Source organism: Eptatretus burgeri, chromosome 6, assembly GCF_056783735.1.
Source record: "Eptatretus burgeri isolate ZD-2024b chromosome 6, Ebu_testis_v1, whole genome shotgun sequence".
Classification (NCBI taxonomy): Eukaryota; Metazoa; Chordata; class Myxini; order Myxiniformes; family Myxinidae; genus Eptatretus; species Eptatretus burgeri.
Genome location: NC_140966.1, coordinates 18559819 through 18586318, shown reverse-complemented (window position 1 = coordinate 18586318; position 26500 = coordinate 18559819). Strand labels below are relative to the sequence as shown.

The 26500-nt window shown below is 41.7% G+C and overlaps 1 protein-coding gene across 1 annotated transcript in view; it reads right to left on the bottom strand.

Annotated features, from left to right (window-relative positions):
* The window catches only part of TMTC2 (transmembrane O-mannosyltransferase targeting cadherins 2), a 237622-nt gene that overhangs the window by 138109 nt on the left and 73013 nt on the right, over positions 1 to 26500 (bottom strand). Inside the window, exon 2 of the mRNA XM_085884190.1 lies at positions 8335 to 8609. Within this exon, the coding sequence (XP_085740316.1) occupies positions 8335 to 8609 (275 nt within the window). The remainder of the gene's footprint in view (positions 1 to 8334; positions 8610 to 26500) is intronic.

Sequence of the window (26500 nt, the reverse complement as noted above, 5' to 3'; positions counted from 1 at the left end):
TTTGTCTAAAGCCCCCACTATTCCTCCCCTCTTTATCTTTTAAATCATTTCCATTTGTAATCTGTCGGTGTTTCTTTTAGAAATCGTTCTGCCGCTCCGTAACCAGCAAATAAATAAAATGAAATAATCACTCTTGCCCATCATTTTATAGTTCAGCACCATTATTAACAGTGTGTGAGAAATAATAAAAGGCTTGAGATGCAAGATAACCATCACAACTCAGCTCAAATACCTGATTGGTCGAAATTACACCCGCGATAATTAAACCAGGACATAAAGAGGTTGCCCACGATTGGTCAAACCCACGATATTTAAGGGTTTACTGTGTTTGCAAAAAAAAAACAATGAAAATTTTTTCAAGACAATAATGATTTGCCATTATATATATATATATATATATATATATATATATATATATATATATATATATATATATATATATATATATATATATCTTCTTCTTCTTCTTTCGGCTGCTCCCGTTAGGGGTCGCCACAGCGGATCATCCATTATGATCCACATAATGATTTGGCACATGTTTTACGCCGGATGCCCTTCCTGACGCAACCCTCGTCGCCTCTTAAGACACAGGGATATGGTACACCTATTTTAACCGGGGCATACACCAGGCCCAGTATACTTGTACTCACTTCGCCGACCTCGGAAGGATGACAGGCTGAGTAAACCTCCTGGTGTGTATTAATTCAGTGGTCCAACGGGGCTTGAACTCAGGACCTTTTGGATCCCAAGCCGCTGCCCTAACCACTACGCCAACACCAGGTGTGTGTGTATATGTATGTATATATATATATATATATATATATATATATATATATATATATATATATATATATATATATATATATATATATATATATATATATATATATGTATATGTATATATGTATATGTATATATATATATATATATATATATATATATGTATATATATATATATATATATATATATATATATATATATATATATATATGTATATGTATATATGTATATGTATATGTATATATATATATGTATATATATATATATATATATATATATATTCTTCTTCTTCTTCTTTCGGCTGCTCCCGTTAGGGGTCGCCACAGCGGATCATCCGTTATGATCCGCATAGTGTTTTGGCACATGTTTTACGCCGGATGCCCTTCCTGACGCAACCCTGGTCGCCTCTTACGACACAGGGAAATGGTACACCTATTTTAACCGGGGTATACACCGGCCCAGTCCACTGGTACTCATTTCGCCGACCTCGGAAGGATGACAGGCTGAGTCAACCCCCTGGTGTATTAATTCAGTGGCCCAACGGGGCTTGAACTCAGGACCTTTTGGATCCCAAGCCGCTGCCCTAGCCACTGCGCCAACACCAGGATATATATATATATATATATATATATATATATATATATATATATATATATATATATATATATATATATATATATATATATATATATATATATGTAGGAATTTCTTTACATTTCTAAATGAATTTTCACAATGAACCAATTTTTCAGCTGTGTTGATGTTGGGAGTGTAATTTCATGAAACTCGAAGCTGGAGCATGCTGGACATTAAAAGTGAGTTATCCATGACATTCTGGCTAAATTACAAATTTCTGCTAAAATCATCTGCAATCAAAAATTAGGCATAGTCAGCCTGTCTGCATAAGACTTGAGCCAATAACTTCCAACTTGGCCAATCCAACAAGAAGGTGGGATTAATCGGGGCCGCTAAAGAAGTACGTCTCATGTTGACATCATTGCTTTTCATGTTGACAAGTTGTGGGAAAAGTTTGGATTTTCTCTGAAACAAAACAATTTTCCACTGAATAATTGATAAGATAAGATAAGATCATGTCAGAAATGCTTTGGTCAAAGTGGATTTTACAAAAGAATTAAAAGTTTCATGCATTTCATCCGAACAACACAGGAAATTTTACAGTTTTTGGTGACTTTATCAGCCAAGCAGGCTTATCACAAATAAACAGTAAAGACCACGGAAAATGCCAAATCTCATGCTGCGCCCTTCCTGTTCTGCAGCAGAAAATATTCCCACGATGAAGTCTCACAATGCAAAACAGCTAACGGTGTGACAAAACGAATGTGAACCTTAGAATTGCCTTGCCCTTTTCTATTCACCACAGTGACAAAAATGAGTTCTGCAATTTTGTAAAATTGTAAATTCCCAAAAATTAATGCAAGGAGTTTCTACTGATGATGGTTTTCAATTTGAAGCAACTATGCCACTCCAGAGCACAATCCTTTTCATTATGCTCACACATCTCATGAACTGCACCATGACGCTCCTCTATAAAAGCAATGCTTCCTAAGTGAATGAAAGCGTTTTACAGAAGAATCAATGTCTTGCCACTCTGCATGATATACTACATCTGATAATAACTATCTCCCAGATGTATTATCTCCCACACTGGGTGGTGTAATGGACAGAGCATCCACTGCAATTATGGGAGGTCAGTGGTTCAAACCCTGCTGAATCATACCAAATACCTTAAATATGGTATGTGCTGCTTCATTGCTTGATGTTCAGCATTTAAAAGGTGATGAGTATGGACAATCCTCATTGGATGGCATCCATCAGGAGGAAGAAATTCCTCCATTAATCAAAAGGAAATGTCCTGCTGAGTGTGATCAGAAAAGCAGCACCATTGCTGTGATGTCGCTGGTATGCAGAGTACCTTGGGAACTGATGGTGCTTACCCCAAGCTCAGTGGCTATGTTTGTCTCATCTTCACAGTCGCAGGCATATCAATGAAAGCCTTTGAATAGTATTCACCGCTCCCTCCCAATTCCATATCCAGGAGATGCATGACATCATCGCCAGACCCCGAAGGAAGGTAGTACTCAGTTTTTACTCCGTTTGTTTGTTTTCTTAGTTGTTTATTTACTAGTTTGTCCGGGCGATATGTCAGCCATCCTTTGAGCTAGGAAGCTGAAATTTGGGGACAAAAGTGAAGATGTGCTTTGGCAAAAACAGTATATTGTTTTTGATTAATCAATTTATTGAATAATTACTGAATTATTATCGATTTATTAATTACTTATTTCTTTTATTTCTCATCTGGAAAATATCTCGGGCACGTTTTGAGCGAGGAAGCTGATATTTGGACATGACATTGACCAAGTGATTTGGCTATAAAGAGTATTTTTGATTTATTGGTTAATTAATCGATTAATTATTCATTTTTCGATTAATTACTGAATTTGTTGTTTTTGGATGAAATAGTGGTGGTTTAGGTATGCTATTAGCCAATTGATGAAGAAATTGATTATTTTATGGTTAATATTTCATAATTTTAATTGTGAAATTAATCAATAAATTATTGTACACCACTCCTTTCCAATTCCATCTCCATGTGCTGCATGGTGGCATCGCCGGGCACCGATGTAATGTAGGTGGAGGATATGTTATGTTATTTATTTATTTGGCATGGGGTGTGGGGGGGGTGTACTTTGAATGTACCTCTCCTTGTTGGGTGGTCGCTAGACTACCGTTATTCTAAGGTTTTTCCGTCTGTCTGTATGTATGTAATGGACAGCTCTGGAGGCCAGAGGAGTCAACCGATTTTGATGAAACTTGACTTGTAGGTTCATACCAGGATCTAGTTGTATGCTTTTGAGCACCGTTGCCATGGACACCACCATTGCCTAGCAAGAGGACTTTGAAATTTTTGAAAAGATCCGAATTTTTTTTTTTTTTCGAAAATCAAAAATCGGCTTCCAGGCTTTTATGCACACTATAATCAACCTCTTTGTCAAAAGTTTTCAGCCCGATCCGTCAAAAACTGAATGACTAGTATGCAATTATATAGCGACCACCCATGTCGCCTACCGGCTTGTTTCCAAATATTTTTTTCATGGAACAGACACATTTTTAACTGACATGTTATATATTTATATCTTAACATTTTCTATTTATATGTTGTGAAATTTCAAGTCACTGATAAATTTTATATTCATTTATTGATGTTCTTGTGATGTAACTTCATGAAATACGACATTGTCTGTGAAAAAAAACTTTATCCCTTTGAATTACCAGCAAAAATGCAAATGGCACCTTCTGTCATCGAGCCGGCAAGCTTGGAGCAACACTTCCCATTTATTTCCACGTACGATGTGATTTAAGTGCTCCAACGGTGGCGAGGTGCTCCATTTGATAATGTTTGTTCGATATATGTAGCTTTTTGATGTCTCGGTTCCAAAAGAAAAAATTGTATTGGTGTTTAAGGCAATGACCAATTGTAAATTAATAGTAGGATTATAAATTAGTTTCCTGAGCTCTGGTTATTTTTATTTTTTTTTTAAGCAAAGGTATTTTTTATTTAGTTGTTTGCAATTAACTGTTCGTTTTTATTATCACATCCATTATGTAACAAGTCAGACATTTTGCCTCTTTTATAATCACCATTAACCAAGTAAACAAGTTAACAAAGTTGCATCAGTAATTTCTGCATTGACTACCAAAGCACTATATTTTTTCATTTTCTCATTGGGCAACCTTGCACAGCTCAATCATTGCACACATCCACGAATTGTAATTTTTTGAATCACCTCAATGGACACGAGTTCTTAACTTTCATCACCACATCGGATGTGACGCAGCATATTTGGTGTCTTCATCCACTGTAAATGGCTTCTGGTGTTTACTCATCTCCATTATGCCCAGCATATTTTGCTCCGGTTGGGTTAGTTCTGCGTTCGAGTTACCTTGGGTATTATTTTGAATGCCGAGGAGAAATATACATCGTGGCATTGGGAGCTCCAAGTGAAAATTAAGATTCAATGTTGTAAAGATGACTCGGAGGAATAAAAAAGAGGAAATTTGAATGTGATTAATATATCGTTGTGTCAATTGGGCAGGCTGCTTTCCCCACCTATTTCTGGGACAAATTGAGATATAAATTTAAATACTTGGAAGAAGAATATATAATAACACTGACTGCTTCATTTGTATTTTAACTATGAATGATTATTGATGTGTTATGATAGAGTTTAGTTACTCATTTAACAGTAACTGAACACAAGCACATTATTTATTGGTATATTTTATTACAAAGACAAGCTAAAAGGATAGCCTTGAGGTGTGCGCACGAACTTTTGAGCTGTCTAACACGAGTTTGAATCTCACTATAAACTATCACCCTGGTGTTTCACATGCAGGTCAACACATCAATGTTTCTGCTTTTCCTGAGAAGGATATTGAGCTGGGTTCCCCGTCTACTGCCATTACATGATGGAAGATAAATATCCCACGGTGCCTTTGTGAGGAGGAGGCGATCGCTATTGTCGGTCCCCTGACCAAATTCCAAATTCCTGCTCAAACATACATCAGCGGCAAAGGTGCAAACCGCTCCAACCTCTAAGATGTAAACCTGCATGAATGTGCTAAACATGAAATATAAAGGATTAAAAAAGGTGATTAAATTGTGCCAGGCTCAACTTTAGACCCATGCTTTGGAGCGGTTATAACATGTTACGAAGTAATACCTGCTGTACACCTGCAGTACACTTTCAAACTTTAAAATATTGGACAGTGTGTAAAATATTTTGATAAAACCTCAATTTTGTAGATCATTATATCAAAACGGACAAGCAAATGCAATTTAAATGGAAGAAATAATATTATATTCTTTACATGGTTCAATGATGTACTTTGCATTCTGTATTTGAGGCATCTAAGTGGTAAGATCGATCACATGGTCAAGAGCTTATCTGTGAGATATCTACGACCATATCTAAGTAGTTCGAAAATCTTTGTTAGATTGTCAACGATATCATATCCAGTCGAAAGTACCATTTGGCTGGTTCTGTGTCTCCAAAGGCATTGTATGATGGAGCATGCAATTCGATGGATTGTGGGGGGGGACTGTAAACTACTCTTAAAGCTACAGAAAACAACCAAGATAGCTGGGAAGAAACAAAGTGTTTTGGTCCGGCTGGAGAAGAAATGGAGTACGTGAGTGGTAGGCAGACAAAAAAAAACAAAAAGAGGTTTCTTGTGTGAACCAGGATGCATGCACGATCTAGTATCCTTGCCGCTTTTGCAAGCAAGGTGATACATAAGGAGTTGTGCAGCCTTTGAGGATTGTATGAGAAGGAAGGAGTTTTGCGTGCTGCGACATGTTACGTGCTAATATAAACGGTCTTCAACTTAATATGGGGACCTTATTTTCCGAATTAAAGCAGGAATTCAAGATCGCAAGCTCCGTGGTGGTGATCATGCAATAGATTTCATCACACACTTGCAGTCACGAAAAAAGGAATTTCGACTTGCTTTGTCACCCATTAATCTTAAAAGCTAAAATGGTCTCATGGTTTAGTTGAATAAAAGTTCGACAATTCAGCTTGCCCTTGTTCATGTTTTTTTTTTTATCTCGGATTTGCATATCTCCATCCAAAATGGGAAACTTTTTGTAAAAAAAAAAAAAAGTAAAAATAAATAAATAAATGAACATAAACTCGCCAAGCTATTTTTACGAACTTCAACAGAAAGTATGATTTGAATATGTACTGTTCAAATATTTTCACCTTTCAATTTCAAATGGCATAATGTCAATTTCAAATCAGATGTCAGGAATGCTTTGGGATCCTTCTCCATGTTATGTATGCAAAATTGATCGAATCCATCCTACCCTCCCACCTCCTCGTGTCACGTCCATTGACATTCTTCCTCGTTCTCTATATTTGCTTTGCTCCTTGCCCACCTTTTTCCTTTCACTTTTTTGTGCCCCACACCACCGCCTTCTGCCAAGGTCGGAGTGGGGGATAGTAAAATGGGCTCCGTCCACCCAACCAGCCGACTGTGTACTCTTTTGTGTACGCGATATATAAAAAACTGTTAAACATTCAGCTTTCATATTGCAGATCTATATTCCGCATGACATTGTCTCAACCTGATTGGATCACGGCTGTGATTGGCGCAATTCTGTTGCCATGGCAACCATCTCAGTAACTTGGATTGTGTGCACGATATTTCAAAAACCGTTCAAGATTTAGCTTTCATATTACACAGATATATTCCTCATACCACATACAAAAGGTGGGGCACCCAGAGCATCAGCTCTTTGTTTTTTCTTCAAATGTTGGCTCCTAATTTGCTTGTGAAATGTATGACAATACATGGCCACTTCATTTAAATGACTCCATTATGGCATTGATACACAGCAATGTACGGAGGCTAGAATGAGAGCAATACTGGATATGAAATCTGGATGTCATCTCTGACAATTTATTGACCATGTATACCATATGCTTTTCCTGTGTTTTCACTTTATCGGTTGTTTTCACATTCTGCCGAGTCAATATACATTTGACATGATGTATTCCAGTAGTCATCTATCTCTATTTTGAGGTTTGCTCGATACATGCCACTTCCTTTCCCTCGCTTTACCCCTATCTCGCCCAACCTTATTTCTTTATCCTTACCACTTTTTAAACACGCCCCATACGTTGTTTCTTTAACATCTTTTCTACTCTACAATCCCCCATTCTCTTCCTTTTCTCATTTCAAAATACTCTCATTTGGCTTATGTGTAAATTTATCATTGTGATCCTCCCCTTTATACCTTATTCTTCAAAACATATTTCCTTCCAAGGTGGCCAAAGACCCCAGACAGAATTTGACTAACTGTCGGTACAGCTCTGAAGGTGTCTAACCAGAGTCGGCCTGGCGTCATTGACTACCCTGGGTTGTTATTTCCCACTCATCCTGATAATCAATCCTTTGTGTAACATCTGTCAAAAATTGATAACACTAAAATATTTTGTAAAATTCAATTTCACTGTTTTCAAGAATTCCTTGATATTTGTATTGCTTTAATAAATGCCCAGCTTTGTGCTAAAAAAAAATTAATAAAAATCCATAGAAGTCATTCATACTATTCATTTGAATGGATTCCAGCTTCCAGCAAGAGGCTTGAGTCATTTTAATGTTTAAAATAATGTATAAATTTCACTTTGTTATAACTAAAATCCAATGACATCTTTCTAAAGAATAGATTTCGGAGCAACTATTCTGTTTCAATCCCAAATTCTCCAAGCAGGTCAAGCATAGCAGGAGTCGTTCAGAGGTCTGAACCATGCAGCAATAGGATTGACCACCTTCCCTCATTAGGACCTCCCCTGGTGTAAAATTTCCACGTCAGCACGATAAGTCTTCAACGATGGGCCCCTTTAATGAAACAAGTCAGTTCAGATTTATTTCAAAAAAAATTTTCCTAACACTTAAATTATTAATTATGTTACATATTAATGATAAATTCCATGCATTATGAAGCAATTATAGCAACAAAAGCTTGCCTGCAAGAAAGCTCCAGGCCTTGCCAGGTAGAAGTTTTCCTGTGAGGCGTGTGTAGGCAGTACTGCAGGCTGCGTGCAGGCCTACGTTAACCAGATGGTAGCCCCAGGGTTCAAGGCCTCCGAGTGCATAATTAAGGCGAAAGGAGAGGGTGCAGAGTGGTCGAAATGATTTGTGGCTCCCACTGTGCGTAAGGGGAGTTCCCCAGAAGTCATCAAAGAACACGTGGGTCCAAGGGACATCAGGCCGCAGGTCCTGGTTTGACTTTATTGCTCGGCTAGAAAGAGAAAGAGTAAAGGGGAATGTTGAATCAAGCTGCCGACATCTTTGCATCACTAGGCAAAAGTCAAGCCTTCTTATTACAAATTTACAAGGATCTCAAAAATAAAAGAAAGTCGCACCATCAGAATGTAGCTGAGCACACCTTTGATTTACACACATTCTAAGGCTCATGGAGGAGCTGCAACAAATGATATGCACATACCAGCAGACAGACACATGAAACAACACCAGACTTGAGCTCAGACAGACACAGCTCTTGAGCTTGGGGGGGAAGCGACATGACTTGCCAAGGCACTCTGGGTACCATGAGCAATAGCATCTTTATGACATCACTTTTATCTCTGCAGAGAACACAACATTTGAGAATAAATTTCCTCCTCCCCATGGATGCCAATTCAATTGGTTTTCACATGTTCCATTGGCAAGTGTGGAAGCAGTGCCTATAATATTTAAAGTCTTTGGTATGACTCAGCCAAGGTAACTAACAGCAGGGTAGAGGGACAAAAATGGGAGACTTGGAGGAAGAAATGACAAGATCATTGCTTAACTTAGTTGTCTGTTTACTGTCCTCATCTGGCGGTTAGCTCATATTGCTTTGGCCCCAGGATTGAACCCCACATACTGCTGAGTTAGACATTTTCTATAAATCTGCTTCTACTTCACATGAAAGCATTATTGATATCTCCTGATGTCTTTGTTCTGCATGAGCCTTAGACAAGATAAGAAAAGCAACTTTTTATGTTCCCAATGAGAGCACCAAGTGTAAAAAGAAAAAAACATTATCCGAAATTGGTGCTGAAAGATATTGCAAATCCTCGTTACCAATTCACACTGTCCATTTTGCATGCTGGACAAATATACGTACAACTAAGTACTCTGAGTACGATGACAACAACAAAGTTCACTGTCTGAATTATTTCCTTCACCTCTTGTGAAGTCGACCAGAGAAAGTTTTTGGGCCATCTTTCACGAACCGGCTGGCCAGGCTTGACGTTCAACTGGAACTGATTTACGCAGGAATTTGGAATTTGTCTATGGTTCCGGAAATAACTTACTTACTCTTCATGACACCGTGGGATATTTTCTATCTACCAACTAATGTTCGAGGATGTGATACCCAGCTGCACATCCAACAGAGGGACAGCAAACTTCGTGATGCAATGCCCTGCCTGTGAATCACCAACCAAGTCAACAATCCAACGGTGTATAGTCGGGTCAGGAATCAAACCCAGCCAGTGGAGACAGCTCAAAGGTAAATGCACTACCATGCATTAAAATAATCCAAGATCATCCTTCAGATTGATAAAAGAGGTACATCCTTTCAGACTGGAGGTCAAAGATACTGGCATGTGAAAAAGATCTCTCTTCCTATTCCTTATATATGAAGTTGAGTTTGTGTTGGTGGGTTACGAGCATCACCCATTCCACAGGCCACGGCTTCCCCCCTCTCCCCCAGCGTCACAAGCACTGCCACAGCCATTCCTTATCAACGGTTTTGAATGGAGTGTCTGCTTGAGTGCTTAGACAACTTGGTGAACGTTCCACAAGAAACTTGGTCACTGAACACACCCCAGATTCATTAAATGGCGACGAGGATAAACATCTATCTCGACCATGACTCATTTGGGCCATATCGATGAATATGTCTGTAAGGAGGCAGATTTCAACACAGCATGTAGCAAGTTAGAGGTTGGGAGGAATCGAAATCAGGTTTTATTTTTATTATTTATTTTCCCCTACGTCGTTAAAAAACATGCAAAAATTATTTTGTGGGAGGAGGGAGGAAAAGGGTAGAGATGGGATGAAGTGGGAGGAGGGAGGGAAAAGGATGGGACTGGGGTGGGAGGAGCAGGGGTGGGGTGAGAGTCCAGAGGGCCTGGGGGGGTACGAGGAGGTAGAAGGAGGAAGTGGTAGGGTGGCAGTCTGGAATGAGGGGGGTGGGAGGAGGTGGGAAGGGGTGGGTGAGAGTCCAGATGGAGGGGGTAGGGTGGGATGAGGGATGGGTGGAAGAGGTGGGAGGAGAGACCCTGCATTGTCAGGCAATGCCAGGTACCCCTGCTAGTACCTTCTATAGTGCGTCCCTTGTAACTATGTTGTAATGAATGCTGTTATAGGTCCACAAAAAACAGGTGTATACGCTTTCAAATTTCAACTTTACTCTGTGGAAGAGGTGGGAGGAGAGACCCTGCATCGTCAGGCAACGCCAAGTACCCCTGCTAGTACCCTATATAGTGTGTCCCTTGTAACTATGTTGTAATGAATGCTGTTATAGATCCACAAAAAACAGGTGTATACGCTTTCAAATTTCAACTTTACTCCTTACAATAATTTTTATCTCAGTCACATCGGATCACTTTCAATATTGCAGAACTGTACTTCTTTTTCTTGATCCAACAAAAGAACAGCTTCATAAAAGACTGGCTGTGAAAATGGGAAAACTCTTCAAGGAATCACCCGTGTACTTCAATAAAAGAACCCTTTCAAACCTAAATCGGCTCCAATTTAAAGTCCTATCGAATTTCCACTTGGTAATATTTTCTATAATCTCAGAGGGCATTCAATTCTGCTGAAGACCCACACCATGGCCCTTTCACCCTCCTTGTGCATACCAATATTTCCCTCCCGATCCTCACAAATGACACGTGTTCTCAAAAACGGACTCACCAAGGTAGCTTTGTTTCAGGTTTCAAACGGCATCCATTTACAGTTGCAGCTTCTGAGTGTGCAGTGAACTTCACAAACAAAAGTTTCAAAGAATGTGTTTATATTTGCTTTGTCAAGTTTGAGTAGCACTTTTGACAGCTTATCTTTGGCCAAGAAAAGCTTGATGAGAACAACTGTGCAAAATCCAGAGAGGATATACTATATAACTGCTCAATTGTAATTGTCCCCTCTTGCTATTGAATGAAAGATGCTCTTCCGGTCATGATATTATTTTTTCAAAAGTAATGGCTCATGCAATGCTGTGTTTGCATGCTGGTGACACTTTCACCATCATCATGTTACAAGCAAATGTAAAGCACTTGAGAAAAAGTGTTTACTGAAAACAAATTGAAAAAGCAACAACTCAATGTTGTTAAAATGCACAGAAAACTGCTTAAAACACAAGGTCAAAGTCAATCTAGCATCGATGCAGAAGTCACTTATCAACATTGGCCTCAGCTCAAGTCAAGGCAATATGTTTTTTTTCTTCAGTAGTCTATCAACTACTCTCTTCAGCAGCTATTTATCAAATTGTACATATGTACATGTGGAAGAGGTTTCCCTGTCGAATGCTCCTCAACTCAGGCTGTTTCACAGAATATGATAGCTATTATATTGGATTGAAATAATTTGACAATCTTCCTTATTTCTCTTCCCTACTGGTTTGTCCTCATTAACAACTGCCTGGTGACATAATCTGGTAAAAGTCCTGCCAATCAAGAGGATGGTTTTAATCTAAGTATGGTACCATATCTTTATTTTCTCCACCGAGAGAGTTGAAGACTCGTGCAGGAGCTAAAATACAAATCTCGCACACATGTAGCCAACTGCAGTGCCATCAGAAAGTGCTCACACCCTCACATTTTGTTGTTACAGCCTGAATTTAAAATGGTTTAATTTAAAAGTTTTGTCACCAATCTACAGAGACGTGACAGAAGTAAATGGACATCATGATTTTTTAAAGAATTTATTTATTGAACATTTGAAGTGCATTTGATCCATTTTAATACATACACTAGTATTTGGTAGACTTTGCAGATTTCAATGCTTTTACTCTTTCAGGCATAGAACTAACAAGTTCTGAAATTTTCTCTTGCTGGATATCTGCCCAGGCTTCACGCAAAAGGTTGAGCAATTCTGCCCGTGATGTTGGTTTCTTGGACTTTTTCCATCCAATATGGCCCATAGGTGTTCAATGGGATTCGTGTCAGGAGACTGACTTGGCCGTGGAAGTCGCTTGATCCCATTTCTGTCCTGCCATTCTTTGTTTGTTTGTTTTGTAGTGTGGCATGGAGCTCCACCTTCCATGAACAGTGTTGTTTTTGACAATCTCACCAGTGGAGAAGACAGGGAGACATGCATCCTGAAGGATAGAAATGTGTCGTAGAGTTGATGTCGCCAACACACTCCACAAGCTCTGACGGACCAGCGCTCCAGATTGCTCCCCACACCATCACTGAAAAACCACCGCGTTTGACAGTTGGCTGCAATCGGTTTAAAGAGAACTCTTGACTGGGAAGTCTCCAGACCCATACGCGTCCACTGTCAGAAAATTGAGCAAATTGGGACCCATCTGAAAAAAATGACAGTTTGCCAAAATGCCAAGGGTCTGGTGACCATCTCATCAGCCCACTTCTTTCTCCTTTGAATGTTGGCATGTACTAAGAATAGGTTTTCTCCGAGATACTCTCCCATAGTGGCCCAGTTGTTGAAGGTACCACATGGCAGTTCTTGAGCTAACTTGGACCTCTTCTGCAACATCTGCTGCCTTGTAACTAGAATTTTTCTCAATGGACGGCTTGACAGCTCAAAGACACCTTTCTGAGGGCCCAGATCGACCAAAACGGGAAGCTGTGGATTCCTTGTCTTCGCTGGTGAATTGTACAATCACTTGATTGACTGTAGAAAGTGAAATGCCAAGGTTCTGAGCTATCTGATAAAGGCTGACTCCACATTCCGACTAGCCAACAATTTGTCCTCTTTGAAAATTGCAAAGGTCGTGTGCTCCCTGGGTTCGAGGCATAGTTAATTGTCGTACCAGACCCAGGAACTCCTTTCTGCAAATAAATAGTTGAATCTTAGTACAAATTGCTGAGTAAAACTTGATTTATACAGATGAAATTAATAAATTTAAGGTGTCTATGTACTTCTGTCATGTCTCTGTACGCAAAATACCCCATAATGACAAAGTGAAAACATGTTTTTAGAAATTTTTAGCAAATCTTTTATTTTTTAGCACGTGGACTCCGACAGCATGAGGTAAAAGATGATGTGGTCTGATGAGACGAAAATTGAACTCTTTGGCTGAATGCAAAGTGCTACGTTTGGTGGAAACAGCGTACAGCTCATCACCCATTTAACATCATCCCTACTGTGAAGCAAGGTGATGGCAGCATCATGTTATGGGGATGCTTTTCAGCAGCAGGGACTGGGGGACTTGTAAGGATAGAGGGAACAATGAATGAAGCCAAATATGGGAAAATCCTTGAGGAGAACCTGTTTCAGAGTGCAAAAGACTTTAGACTGTGGTGAAGATTTATATTCCAACAGGACAATGATCACAAGCATACAGCCAAAGAAACACTGGAATGACTTCAGAACAAGAAGGCCAAAGTCCTTGAGTGGCCCAGCTAAAGCCCAGACTTAAATCCTATTGAGACTCAATGGAAAGACTTGAAGATTGCTGTTCACCGACACTCCACATCCAACTTGACAGAGCTTGAGCAAATCTGCAAGGAAGAATGAGGGACACTCCCCAAATCGAGATGTTCAAAGCTGATACAGACATACCCAAGAAGACTCGAAGTTTAATCACTGCCAAAGGTGCTTCTACAAAGTAATGACTTGGGGGAATGGGAGGGGGGGTTGGGGGGGGGTTGAATACTTATTGACACAAGACATTTCAGCTTTTTATTTTTAAATAATTTGTAAAAAATTCTCAAAACATGTTTTCACTTTGTTATTTTGGGGTACTTTGTGTAGATCGGTGACAATAATTTTTTTTAAATTTAATCCATTTTAAATTCAGGCTGTAACACAAGAAAATGTGACAAAAAGTGAAGGGGTGTGAATACTTTCTGAAGGCACTCTTTCCGAGACAACAACTGACCCGACCAGACAAACACTGCCACTGAGCTGGGAAAAGTGACATCACTTCCCAGAGCACTCTGATGAAATAGCGATTTTTATGACATCACTTTTCACTCCACACTCAGGACAATTAAGGAGGAATTCTCTTCTTCCAATGGATGCCAACATCCTGGGTTTTGCCAACCTCACCTTTTATGCCAACCTATACCATTGCCAATTTAACTTTACATTGCGTTCTGAAAATTACACGACATGGAATTGTAACTTACATATTCTTCAAACCATAAAGTTTGAAATCAAATTGGGGATTAAGGACCAAAAAAAAATCAAACCAAAATACCATTAATTAGTCATAATAGTCCAGTCAATCCAGCAGATAAAATAACAAATCTAAAAACAAATTGCAAAAAAATGGATTGGTTGTAAATAATCCCCAAACCCTTTCCAAACCAAAAATGTCGATAAATGTAGGTTTGGAAAAAAGTGCCAATGAAATAAAGATATCTATCTATCTATATATTACCAACACTCTCATATTGTATGTATGTTCCCGAAATACAGCCAAAACGGTACATGATAGCGCAAAAAATTTCAGCCCACCTTACTCACTATTCTCCTGCGGTGTGCAGTGTCAAGTTTTGTTCAAATTGGACAACGAAAAAATTATTTAAAAAAAATCAATTCCCGATTCAGTCATGTACTCTTCAGGAGAATTTGATCAATGCAAACAACCTCGGCGGTATAGTTCGCTGGAGCTATCTTTTTTTTTTTTGAAATGATTTTTTTTATCAACCGCTGTCACGTGAGGAACCCAACGGGTTCACGGGTCGTCTAGTAAGGACATAAAACTTTGCAAAGACGTTGTCATTGGATGATTTTATAAAGATGACAGCCAAGAAAAAAAAAATCCAAAATGGCTGCCATTTTTCAAGATGGGCACTGAATACCTCACCAAATATGCATCTCCAACACAGAAATAAATGTAGGTGTCTGATTTCAGCAATCTGGTCTTTTTGTGTGGTAATGGCCTTGCTGAAACTAATTATACTAGCCACAAGTGCCTACAATAAATCTTTGGTGTCTTACTTTAATCAACTTGGGAATTGTGAAGAGGTGAACGTAGTGAAACAACTACAGTGTGTCGATCCTCTCTTTCTGCCGGTGCCTGGCCCTTGTGGTATTTCTGGAAAGGAAAATGTGTGGTGTGTGGTTGAGTATTTTTTTTTTAAATCATGACCCAGTGATAAAAGCTATCTTTCTCACCTATTGATTCATTTTATTTTCTGTTTCAGATCATGGACTATTATGAAATTCGGAAGGAGCCTCTGGACAATTGACGACAGACTGTGCTAACTTCGTGAGAAGGGAAGCATTGGTATCAATAAAGCAATCAAATTATGTCAAGACAGCATCTGCACATCTCCTGGACATCTCCTGGTTCATCAAACATGCCAACAGGAGTACCTCAACAAAAATGTTATGAGCCATGACTTCAAGAAAATAAATGAAGAAGCACCAACAATTAGTCGCAGAATATAGTTTCTGTGTGTACGATATCTCAAAAAGCTGTGGACACATCCTGATGAAATTTTGTGGACATGTTGGGTGTGTAACAAGTTCGAATTGATTCGATTTTGGTGAAGATCTGAATCCGAATCTGGATACGAGAATTATTTATTTATGAAAGTGATTCTTCACCATTGAGAGATCGGTCCAAAAACGATATATAGCCTGATATTTCAAAAATGTATTGGGCCTGATATGTTGTCGTGGATCACGCGTTGCGCAGCGGAGGTATGCGCTCCACCGAGCACTCTTCTAGTTGAAACTGTGACACCCTGAACCAAATGACAGACACCTGTGCCAATATATTTTGCACGAATTGCAGATCTGGCTGATGCAGGAAAGATTGACATGCACTTCTATAAGGGACCTTGCAATTGCAGTTTGTCCTTGATCGACGCAGGAACTACAGAATCTCCGCAACAATGTTTCAGCGTGGAAGCAACATGTTCTTTGGAAAGTCCTGAAATCCACATGGAATAAATCAACTCAAATCTAGCACAATGGGGATGGTTTGAGTGCAGGATCACCTTGAGCCACAAACAAAACATTTGCCACCAGCTCCCGAGGTTCTTCTGAGAGTCATTAGATGAAAATAAAAACGATTGTTCTTCAGCAGAACGTGAACATGCACCTGTACGAAGTATGGATTTTAATCCTCAGTTGCATGTGGCAAGGACACGGGTGTCGGCTACACAAATGCATCATTTCGCTCTTTGGAAAGCACGCAGTGCAAAGGAAGGATGACTGAAATACTCAGTTGTATGGGACAAGTACAGGGATATCAAATGCTCAGATTCAGCTTTGCTTTTTATGGATAGCATGGATGAGAAACTTGGATTCAGTGCAAAGGACGTAACCGCTTAGACTTTAGAGTGATAATTGAACGGATTCATTGTTATGTAGTATCACTCTACTATGCTACAAATGGAAAAAATACAAAGATGAAAGCAAATGTATGATTCAGGATGGTTAAAACCATACAATTTGACACTAAAATTACTCAAATATAACAAATACCTCTATTTCTGTTTTCAAGATGGACATCGGTGGGGAAATCGGTGACCATCTCAGACATTTTTGAGATGTTGTTCGGGAGGATTTGGTGGGGGGGGGGGGTGGAGGGGTGAGTTTCAAGACACAGCAATTCTTTTGCAGTTTCTTATTGGTCAAAGCACAGATCAACTGAACTATAAGGCCATTGATGGAGCTGCACTTTGATGATAAACCCAGGCCTCGGTTGTTTTGGCACTACTTTTATTCACCGGACAAGCCAAATATTAAAACAAGAGATGATGCTGTTTCCTTCGCACCAATTAGTAATCATGTCTTTGCCAAAGACTTTCAGCCTTACGTCTGAATACAGAAGATTCAAATTCTCATTTCATTAACTTGCTGCAGTCGAAAAAAAAATAGTTCTTGGGAAAGTAGTATTTGGTTTTTTTTGGCATACAGTAATTTGGGAGGCTCGAAAACAGTACTATAAGAGCAAACACACAGATCATACAACAAAGGGAGCAGGAGAAAAGAGAGGGTGAGAGAGGGAAGTACAAAACAGTGGGGAACAGAGACATGAGGAGATCTGTGGAAGGGAGAGGGATGGGGCGGGGGACACGGGGTAAAACAGGATGGCTACTAGAGGGACTTTCATGAAGGAAAGCAGGGAATTTGAAGGAGGTGGGTTTGGGGTGGATTAATAGGGTAAGAAAGGATCATGGTTTTGGATGGGGGAAGATATGAGATGGTGGTGAACAGATGTTTTGAAGACCTGGAGGGAAGAGTGGGATTGAAGAGAGTGTGGGAGTTTGTTCCAGAGGTGGGAATGAAAGAGGAAAGGTGAGCAGTGATTCTTGATTCTGGCAGTTTCAGCAGAAAGGGGTTGCTGGCAAACCTTGAGCACCCTGCAGAAATATTCGGGGGACAGAGCACAGACAAAGGAGGGGGTGCAAGGCCGGAGAGGAGTCTGTAGAAGATAGAGAGACCACCGACCTGCTAGTAGTGAGAGATTGAAAGACCCAAAGACGCAGCTTCATCGCGGGAGATACCAATGATCATAAAAGCCTTGTTTTCCACAGTGTGAAGCAGAATAAGGGGCGAGGCAGAAGCACCGGCACAGGGCGAAGAGCAGAACTCCTTCAGGCCTTGGATGAAAGCTTTGTTTGTGGTTAGGACCTCAGGTGTGCTAAGGAAGGTCTTTGCACGACAGAGGATGCCCAGTTGTCAACTATTTGACAACTGAGCATCCTCAACCAGGTGTGTGACAAGGAAAGCTCATATGCATATATCCTGGAACATCAGCATCCATGAATGCCTATTTTTCAGGAATGGAAGATGCAATCAGAAAAGCTAAAGGAAGACTGGCTTTGAAGACCAGCATGGAAATCTGGCTTTCCCAGGTAAGGTCATGGGAGATAGTGAGGCCCAGAAGCTTGAGTGACAGAACTTCTTCACGAGGATCATTAAGAAAGTAGATGGGGTGCGAGGAGGGGGAGGGGTTCCAGATTATCCTTTTGGAAAGACAGTGAGAGTGTGAGATTTATCAGGATTGAAAGACATGTTTCAAGTCAGGTATGGGGGCATGCGCCAGAGGAGCACGTCACTGCGTCCACTTTCCGCCGGTACTCCAGGGGCCTCCGTCTGGCCATCCCCCAGGCAGATGCCTGGCCCATCCCCATCTCCTTGAGATGCTGATCAACCTGCTGCAACCACAAGGCACGTGGTCAGCCCATTGGCCTCCTCCACTCACGAGACTCCCTCGCTGAGAGAATCTGGTGAGCGGGATCAGTGTCAGGAAAATGAGCCACGTGTCCATACAGCCGCAGCTGACGCTCATGGACTATGCAGGTAACAAATCTCATTTGAGTCTCTCAGCAACTGCTCGTTGGACACAAAGTCCGACCAGCTATAGCCAAGGATTTTCCGAAGAGACCTGGAACCAAAGGAATTAAGTCTCCGTCTCAGATCCCTGGTTAGAGTCCAAGTCTCGCATCCAGAGAGCAAGACTGGAAGCACCAAGGACCTGAAGACTCAGATTTTCGTCCTCCCGCACAGGTACCGGCAGTGCCACACCCCATTATCCAGTGAATCCATGACTCCCCAGGCTCGACCCAGACATCTGTTGACCTCTGACTCACAGCCAGCAGAGACATGAATATCACTGCCAAGGTAAGTGACTCTCTCCACGACTTCAAATTCCTCACCACAAACAGACACAGACAGGAAAGCAGCATCCAAGATGTCATTGAAAGCTTGGAACTTAGTTTTGACCCAGGAAACCCATAATCCCAGTGGCTCCGACTCCTCATTCAGCACCTCAAGGGCCCAAAAAGGATATCTTGCATCTCCACAAAGATGACTAATAAGTCAGAGATGGTACCACCACATCTCACAGCATTCTCGGTACCACAGTATAGTTCAGACATCATATTGATCAGTTTTGGTGGCACCCCTAGAAGACCAAGAATCCTCCAGAGGGCATCCCGATTCACTGAATCACATGCTTTACAGAGATCAACATCGGCTGCAAGCAACCCCGACGGAAACTCTCATCTTCGTTCGGTGAGGACCTGAAGATCAAGGATACGTTCAATCGTTGACCTATTTTGTGTAAAGCCTGACTGCTCTGGACGCTCGTGCTCAAGCAAATGGTGGCGAACCCCATCAATAATTATCTGAGCAAAGACATTGCCTGGCACTGTGAACAGCGTCACCCCTCGGTAGTTGTTGCAGTACTGGCGATCACCCTTCCCTTTTCAGAGAGGGACAACAAGGTCCCTCTTCCAGTCAGTTTGGATGATGTCTGTGTTCCAGGCAGAGCACAGAACTGCATGCAATGACACGAGTACAGCATTTCAACCAGCCTTGAGAAGTTCAGCATGGATGCCACAGTTCCCAGGAGCTTTACCCTATTTCAACCAGTTTGCCGCGTCCTGTGTTTCTACAAAAGAAGGTGGACCACCGTTGATTAGAGGGTCAGCGAGGGATAGTAACTCCCCTGACATCCAGCTTGACAGCTGTGGATCAGCCTGGTACAACCGCTCAAAGTAACCGGCCCAGCGGGCCTTCACTTCGGACTCCTCTTTCAAGATCCCACCACGCTCTGCTCTAACTGCAGTACACCGAGGGACAGGCTTACAGGAATGCAATGCACAAATTCCCTTGTAAGAAGGACGAGAATCACTTGACCTCAGACGATGCTCTACCCCCTCACATATTCCTCGCACATAGGCCTACTTGTCCACCCTTAGTGCAGGTTCAGTTTTACACGTCAGCTCCCTGAACAGCTCAGCTCTGCAATTCAGCCTGGCACTGCGACTCGGGTCAATGGTATCCAGTGTCCCTTGAGACACAAAATTCTTCTTCATCTGATGGTGAGTGCCAAGACGTCGACCGGCAACATCAAGGACGGTGGTATTTTAGGCACTCCACAACTCTTCAGGATCCTCCAAAGCACACAGACCCCCCCCCCCCAATTCTACACTCAGCCTGTTTGCAAACTCCTCAGCTACCCTCTCATCCTTGAGCTTGCCAACACCCAGCCTAGGCTGGGATGGTACCATTCCCCTGGATTTAAGCTACAACTTCAGAGTTGCTACAACAAGCCTGTGGTCAGTATTGAGGAACTGTAGTACAGGCATTATATGACATGACCTCACACAAATTGCAACAGAAACTCTTTCCACTGGTTTATTCTCATAAATATGTCGTTTATAACATATCAAAAGTCCTAAGGAATCCAAGTGGTGGAAACCTTTGAAAAGCACTGAAATCGGCGATGGCATTTTACTCCATTGCCGCCCATCTTAAAATAATGGATTTTTGCCTGTCTGTTTGTCTGATGTCCATACAAAGGGTTCAGTACGATCCACAATCTGCCAGAAACTTTGTTCTACATGAGACATGATATTGGGTGCAGTACAGTGCATGTTCAAAAGGAAATTCACAACAAATTGAAGAGATTTGCATTGTAAAAACGGTCAAGTTGAAAGTTGCAAAATGTGCAATCAGTGAAATTAATGTGTGGTTATTTGGCACAGTTACTGTACTTTAACCAGAGAGTTGGTGTCAAAGCCACCCAATGCTCGCCTGTTTATACATTTATCGTTTTTAAAAGACGAGATTAATAATATTTTTTATAAAGCATTGCAGTGAAGTCTGATCCAAATATATTTTAAAGCAATATATGTATTTATATATTGTAATCAGTAAAAAAATAGTGTGGTAGATAAAAACATTATATTAGAAAGGAAAAAATAACTTGCACCAAAAACTTTAACATTTTCATGCTCACGCTGACGCTGACGCTGACGCTCACGCTCACGCCGAGGGTATCGCTATGGCTCTCTTTTCTTCGAACAGGCGAGCTAAAAATGAATGTGCAAGCTCCAGGAGGAACATCCAGATGTCTACCAGGGATTTGAAGAGGGATTCCATGTGGTCAGAAGAAGTGATCACCTATGGACTGGCCTGTCTGTAGATCTCATCATTGAACAAGTGCTAATGAGAAGCATGAAGACCAGTGGTGGCCTCACAAAAGGGCGAGGGATGACAGAACAGCAGCATGTAACATGGCTCTTCGCCATGCCAGCTTGCGCTGAAGTCAACAATGCCATGCAAGGCAAGCACGTGACCTGAAGGACACACACGCAGTTCTGAACTATCTCCATGAAAGAAACCCCTTCTTGCCTGATCCAAGCTTGCGCAGTGTCTCAACTGGGGTCCATGCACACACTACTGTGAATGCTGACAAGGCAAAGACGATCGGGAACACCATCTTAGCCAGCATGGATGGACACACCACTGATGAGTACACATTCATGAAAAGGGATCAGGCAATCACCATGAGCACGCAATCATCAGTGAAGATTGGTGGCGAAGCAGTGCAGGTGGATCCTCAATTATTTTTCCAGCGACTCACAGTTGCTGCAAAAGCATCACGAGATCTGGCATCAGTATTCAAGTACGAGCTGTGCAGTCATCCACCAGCACTGTTTGACACCTCCCTAATGCTTTCAACAGCTACAGAAGCCAGTGCTAGCAGATGCCATCTGGGCCATCCTCACACCTGACCTTCCAGGGATCACAGGCCAGGTTCAGTACGTGCTGGATGGTGGAGCACTTGTTCAGCACATCCTATGCACACGTGGATCCACATACAATAACATCGCAGGTTGTACACCGAGTATGTCACAAGAAAGTATGGAGAGGCAATTGTCGTTTTCGATGGTTATGAGGGTACATCCACCAAGGACATGACACACCAGAGACGAGCAGGTAGGAGGACTGGAGCAACCGTGACTTTTGATGAGGGCATGCCTGTTACAATGAAAAAAGATGAGTTCCTCGCAAACAACACAAACAAACAACAGTTCATCAACATGCTTAGTGGCCAACTGTAGAAGAAGAACTGTCAGACGTATCATGCTTCAGGTGATGCTGATCTCCTCGTAGTGCAGAAAGCAGTGGAGTCTTCAACCACAACAAACACTGTGCTCATCGGTGATGATACAGATCTGCTCATGCTCCTTATGTACCATATCAAACTCGAGTCACATGACCTCTTCTTCCAACCTGAGCAAAGAAGAGCACAAAGAACCCACATGTCTGGAACATAGAGGCTCTCAAGCAGCAACTGGGTCCCAGTGTGTGCACTCACATTCTCTTCATCCACGCGATTCTTGGGTGTGATACTACATCCCGCCTGTATGGCATTGGTAAAGGAGCCGCCCTCAAGAAATTCACAGCCAGTGATGACTTCCATGAGCAAGCTGCAGTGTTTGACACACCGTCAGCTTCCACAGCAGATGTTGTGACAGCAGGAGAGAATGCTTTGGTCTACCTGTACAATGGTAAGCCTGGGGAGGGGACTCAACTCAGTACGACACAAGCACTTTTGTGAGAAGGTGGCTACTAGAACTTCTTATGTACAGCCACAGAACCTACCACCTACCTCTGCAGCAGTAAAGTACCACAGTCTCCGTGTGTACTACCAGGTGCAGCAGTGGAAGGGAACCGTGGATGAACACCTGCCGCCAGACTGGGGATGGCAAGAAAGTGAGGGGGGCTCATCCCTGTCCAAACTGACTTACCACCAGGTCCCCAGGAACTCCTGCAGGTCATCAGATGCAGCTGCAAGACAGATTGCAGCAGCCTGAGGTGCACATGCAAGAAGCACGACATTGAGTGCTCTGTTGCATGCAGCAACTGCAAAGGATCAGGATGTGCAAATTCATTTCAGACTGAATGTGATGACGATGACGATGATGAAACCAGTGGTTGAGTAACCAGACAACCTAAAATATTATGTTGCCTTCAATAGAATAATAGTGCTGTTACTTTAAAATAATGTCTTCAGAAGCACATGACTTTTTATCGTTACACATTATTACTTGTGTTGAACATCAGTGCATGCATTATTAAAGTATACATGCCAGGCCATAGTAAATGGTTTAAATAATTTAGAGGTCTTATCTGAAGGCACGGGTCATCTCAGTAATAAAACCAGACCATCTTCCTATGGAAATATGTGTTTAGTATTACATGTATAGTTAGAACGTTGCTAAATATCCCATTATAAAGTAGTAAAAAGTGGTACCAGAGTACGGTAAAGAAGCATTTTGGAAAAATAAAATAAAATTATATTAAAAATAATTTTAATAATTTTAATTTATATTAAAAAAAAAATCCACCACTTGGATTCATTAGGACTATTTATATGTTATAGAGGACACATTTATGAGTAATGATCAGTTATCAGATTTTCTGTTGCAATTTGTGTGAGGTTCAGTCCTTATTTGTCATGTAATGCCTGGACGACTGAGCACTCCCGTCGACTCTGCAGTTCTGGATCATCCTCCAGCGACCATGAATGAACACATGGTCAATCTCCTTTGCCACACCGACAGCATTGGAACACCAAGTCCAGCGATGAGCTTGTGGGCGCTGAAACCATGAACCAGCCACCCAGATTCCATGACTTCTTGCAAAGTCAAGGAACTTAGTGCTATTCAGGTTCACAGTTCAAGACACATGGGGAACAACACACGTCTCATTAACCATCCCTATCAATTCCAGTCGATGCATTGAAATCCCCCAAGACTAGAAGAGTATCTCACCTGGGGCACTGATCCTCCACAGACTCGAGCGTGGCGTAGAATGCATCCTTCACGGTGAGATCACTCGCCTCAGTCGGAGCATAAACAGAGACCAGGGAAATGACACCCAAGTGGTGACAAATCTTTCGTCTTATAATACACTCGTTGACCAGTATTACCTCAATTATCATTGGAGTCAGCTTATTTGACACAGCTACAGCAACTCCGTGGGCATGGTAACAATCAGAGCGAGCAGATCAATAGTAGGTGTAACCACCCAACATGATCTCATCGCAATCCGGTCTCTCCGAACCTCAGGGAGTGCTGCAAAACCGATGTCCAAACGCTTGAGCTCAGATGATAACAGAGACAGGTGATCATCCTCTCTTTGGGATAGGACATTCCAGGCACCCACCTGAAGGTACTGCCTCAGGTTACCCTAAGGAGACCGCCGTCTGGTGGACGACACCTCAGCACCACCCTGACACACACTACCGCAATCTGACCCGGAAAGGTTATCCTATGCTTTCCCTCCTATCATCAAAGAGTAGGGGTCCCGAAGGCTTTGCCCCAATCCCGTTACCCAGAGAGCTGCCCTGTAAAGGGCAGCTGCACAGGAGGCACTCCCAGGGAGTGGGTTTTCAGATGTTTTAGTATGTTTTGCAGAATGGAGGGTTTTATGGTGGCCACAGTGCAAATCCTGCCACCAACCTCCTTGCAAAAGTAACCCAACTGCAGGAGGATGCCCGCAGACACGGTTGGGCACTAGATGTAAATGGCTGTTGGCTCACAAGGAGCTCTTCCGCCCTTTGACAAGTTTTGTTTTTTATCCTGCTGGGTGTCCATGTCATGCACCCTCCTCACCAAGAAACTTGGTGCGGGAGACAGTTTAGTCACCGACAACCCAACCAAGGAACAGGTTAGTACAGGTTTACATGGTACCTGTAGCACGTCACATATCCAGTTTGACCTGACCTGACAATCTTGGAGTCAGCACCCATGAATGCCTCCCGCAGCATATCATGCTAGTCTCTGAGGGCAATTGTGAAGCACAAGGCAGTGAACGCAGTTGAATTCCCAGCTCAAGAGCATCAATCCAGGAGGATGAATGCAGCACCTGCCTCAAAGAGCATTAACTCGTCAGGACCAGTGCAAGGCTTTTGTAGAAAAAGCCTATTCTTGACTGTGCATACAGGTGTGAGACACTGCAGTCTGCAGCACGTGTGCCAGCTCATATGCATGAGCCATGTGGAGTCAGCTTGGCCAGGAAAATGCAATGCCTGGCCATAAGAGCATCAATGGGGTGTGGGAAGCCAGTGCCAGCTGGTGCAAGGCATCATACAGTATGTAACAACAATAGTCCGAATTCTGGGTGTGGTTCATGATCTCTTTGCATCAGACATGTCCAGAAACAGCTGTTGGCTGAGCCTCAATACTCCTCCCCCTGTCCGCTCATTCCCTGATTTCCCGTATTTTAAATTAAATCCAAGATAAGAGTGGTCTGACTCAGTCAGGTGGCACAGATTTCATTGGGCCATGTACTGAGGGTATTCCTCCTTTCCAGGACCAGGTAATTATTCTTGCGTGATTAAGACCATCATGTGCCATTCTGGGAAGAGGAACATATACTGGTGTGAATCCCAGGTATTTTCTTGCGGAAATTAAAATGCAGTGACATAACTTCCCCGATTTAAAATTCTCTTGTTTAGAGTGAAATTAAAAAAAAAAAACATAAAATTATTTCCTTTTGACGATTCTGAAGCGGATAACTCGACAAAGCTGTCCGACTCACCCTGACTCAATGGGGCATCCAATATCCATGAAGCCCACAGAGATATTGTGGAAATATAGGTGGTATTTCAGTGACCTCTGAAAATTTGTGTGCTTTTGACTCCCTCTCTCCTCCCATGCCTCCAGATGCGATATGCTTGACCTCCTTACAACATGATTCCCATCACCAAACAAAAATGCAAATGAACCGCTCCAGCAAATACAACACAGTGTGACAGTGGGTGATTGGATTATGGGGGTTGACAGGGAGAGAAGAAAGACAATCATAGCGAATGTGGTTGAATCAAAAGGCAAACGTTTTGATGAGTGTTAATCAGAGGAGCTAAAGGAAGTATTGAACATAATTACAGTCAGATGGTAACCATCAGGAATATGCATCATCAAGACAGTAAGGCTTGGTGGAAGCAATCAAAACAAGCGTTCTTCTCGTAAAAACCTGAGGAATCAACAAAATCTTAAAAGCAGCAAAGAAAATGAGGAAAACTGAGAAATGCAGTGTCACGTTCATTGCACCAGACAGGACAATGGACCAAAGGATGGAAAGGAAAGTAACACGAGAAGAATGTCTAGAAGAAGGGAGGGTGGAGAGGAAAACTTTTACTTTGTGGAACTTGTATAATTCCAAAGATACCCAGACACAACACCA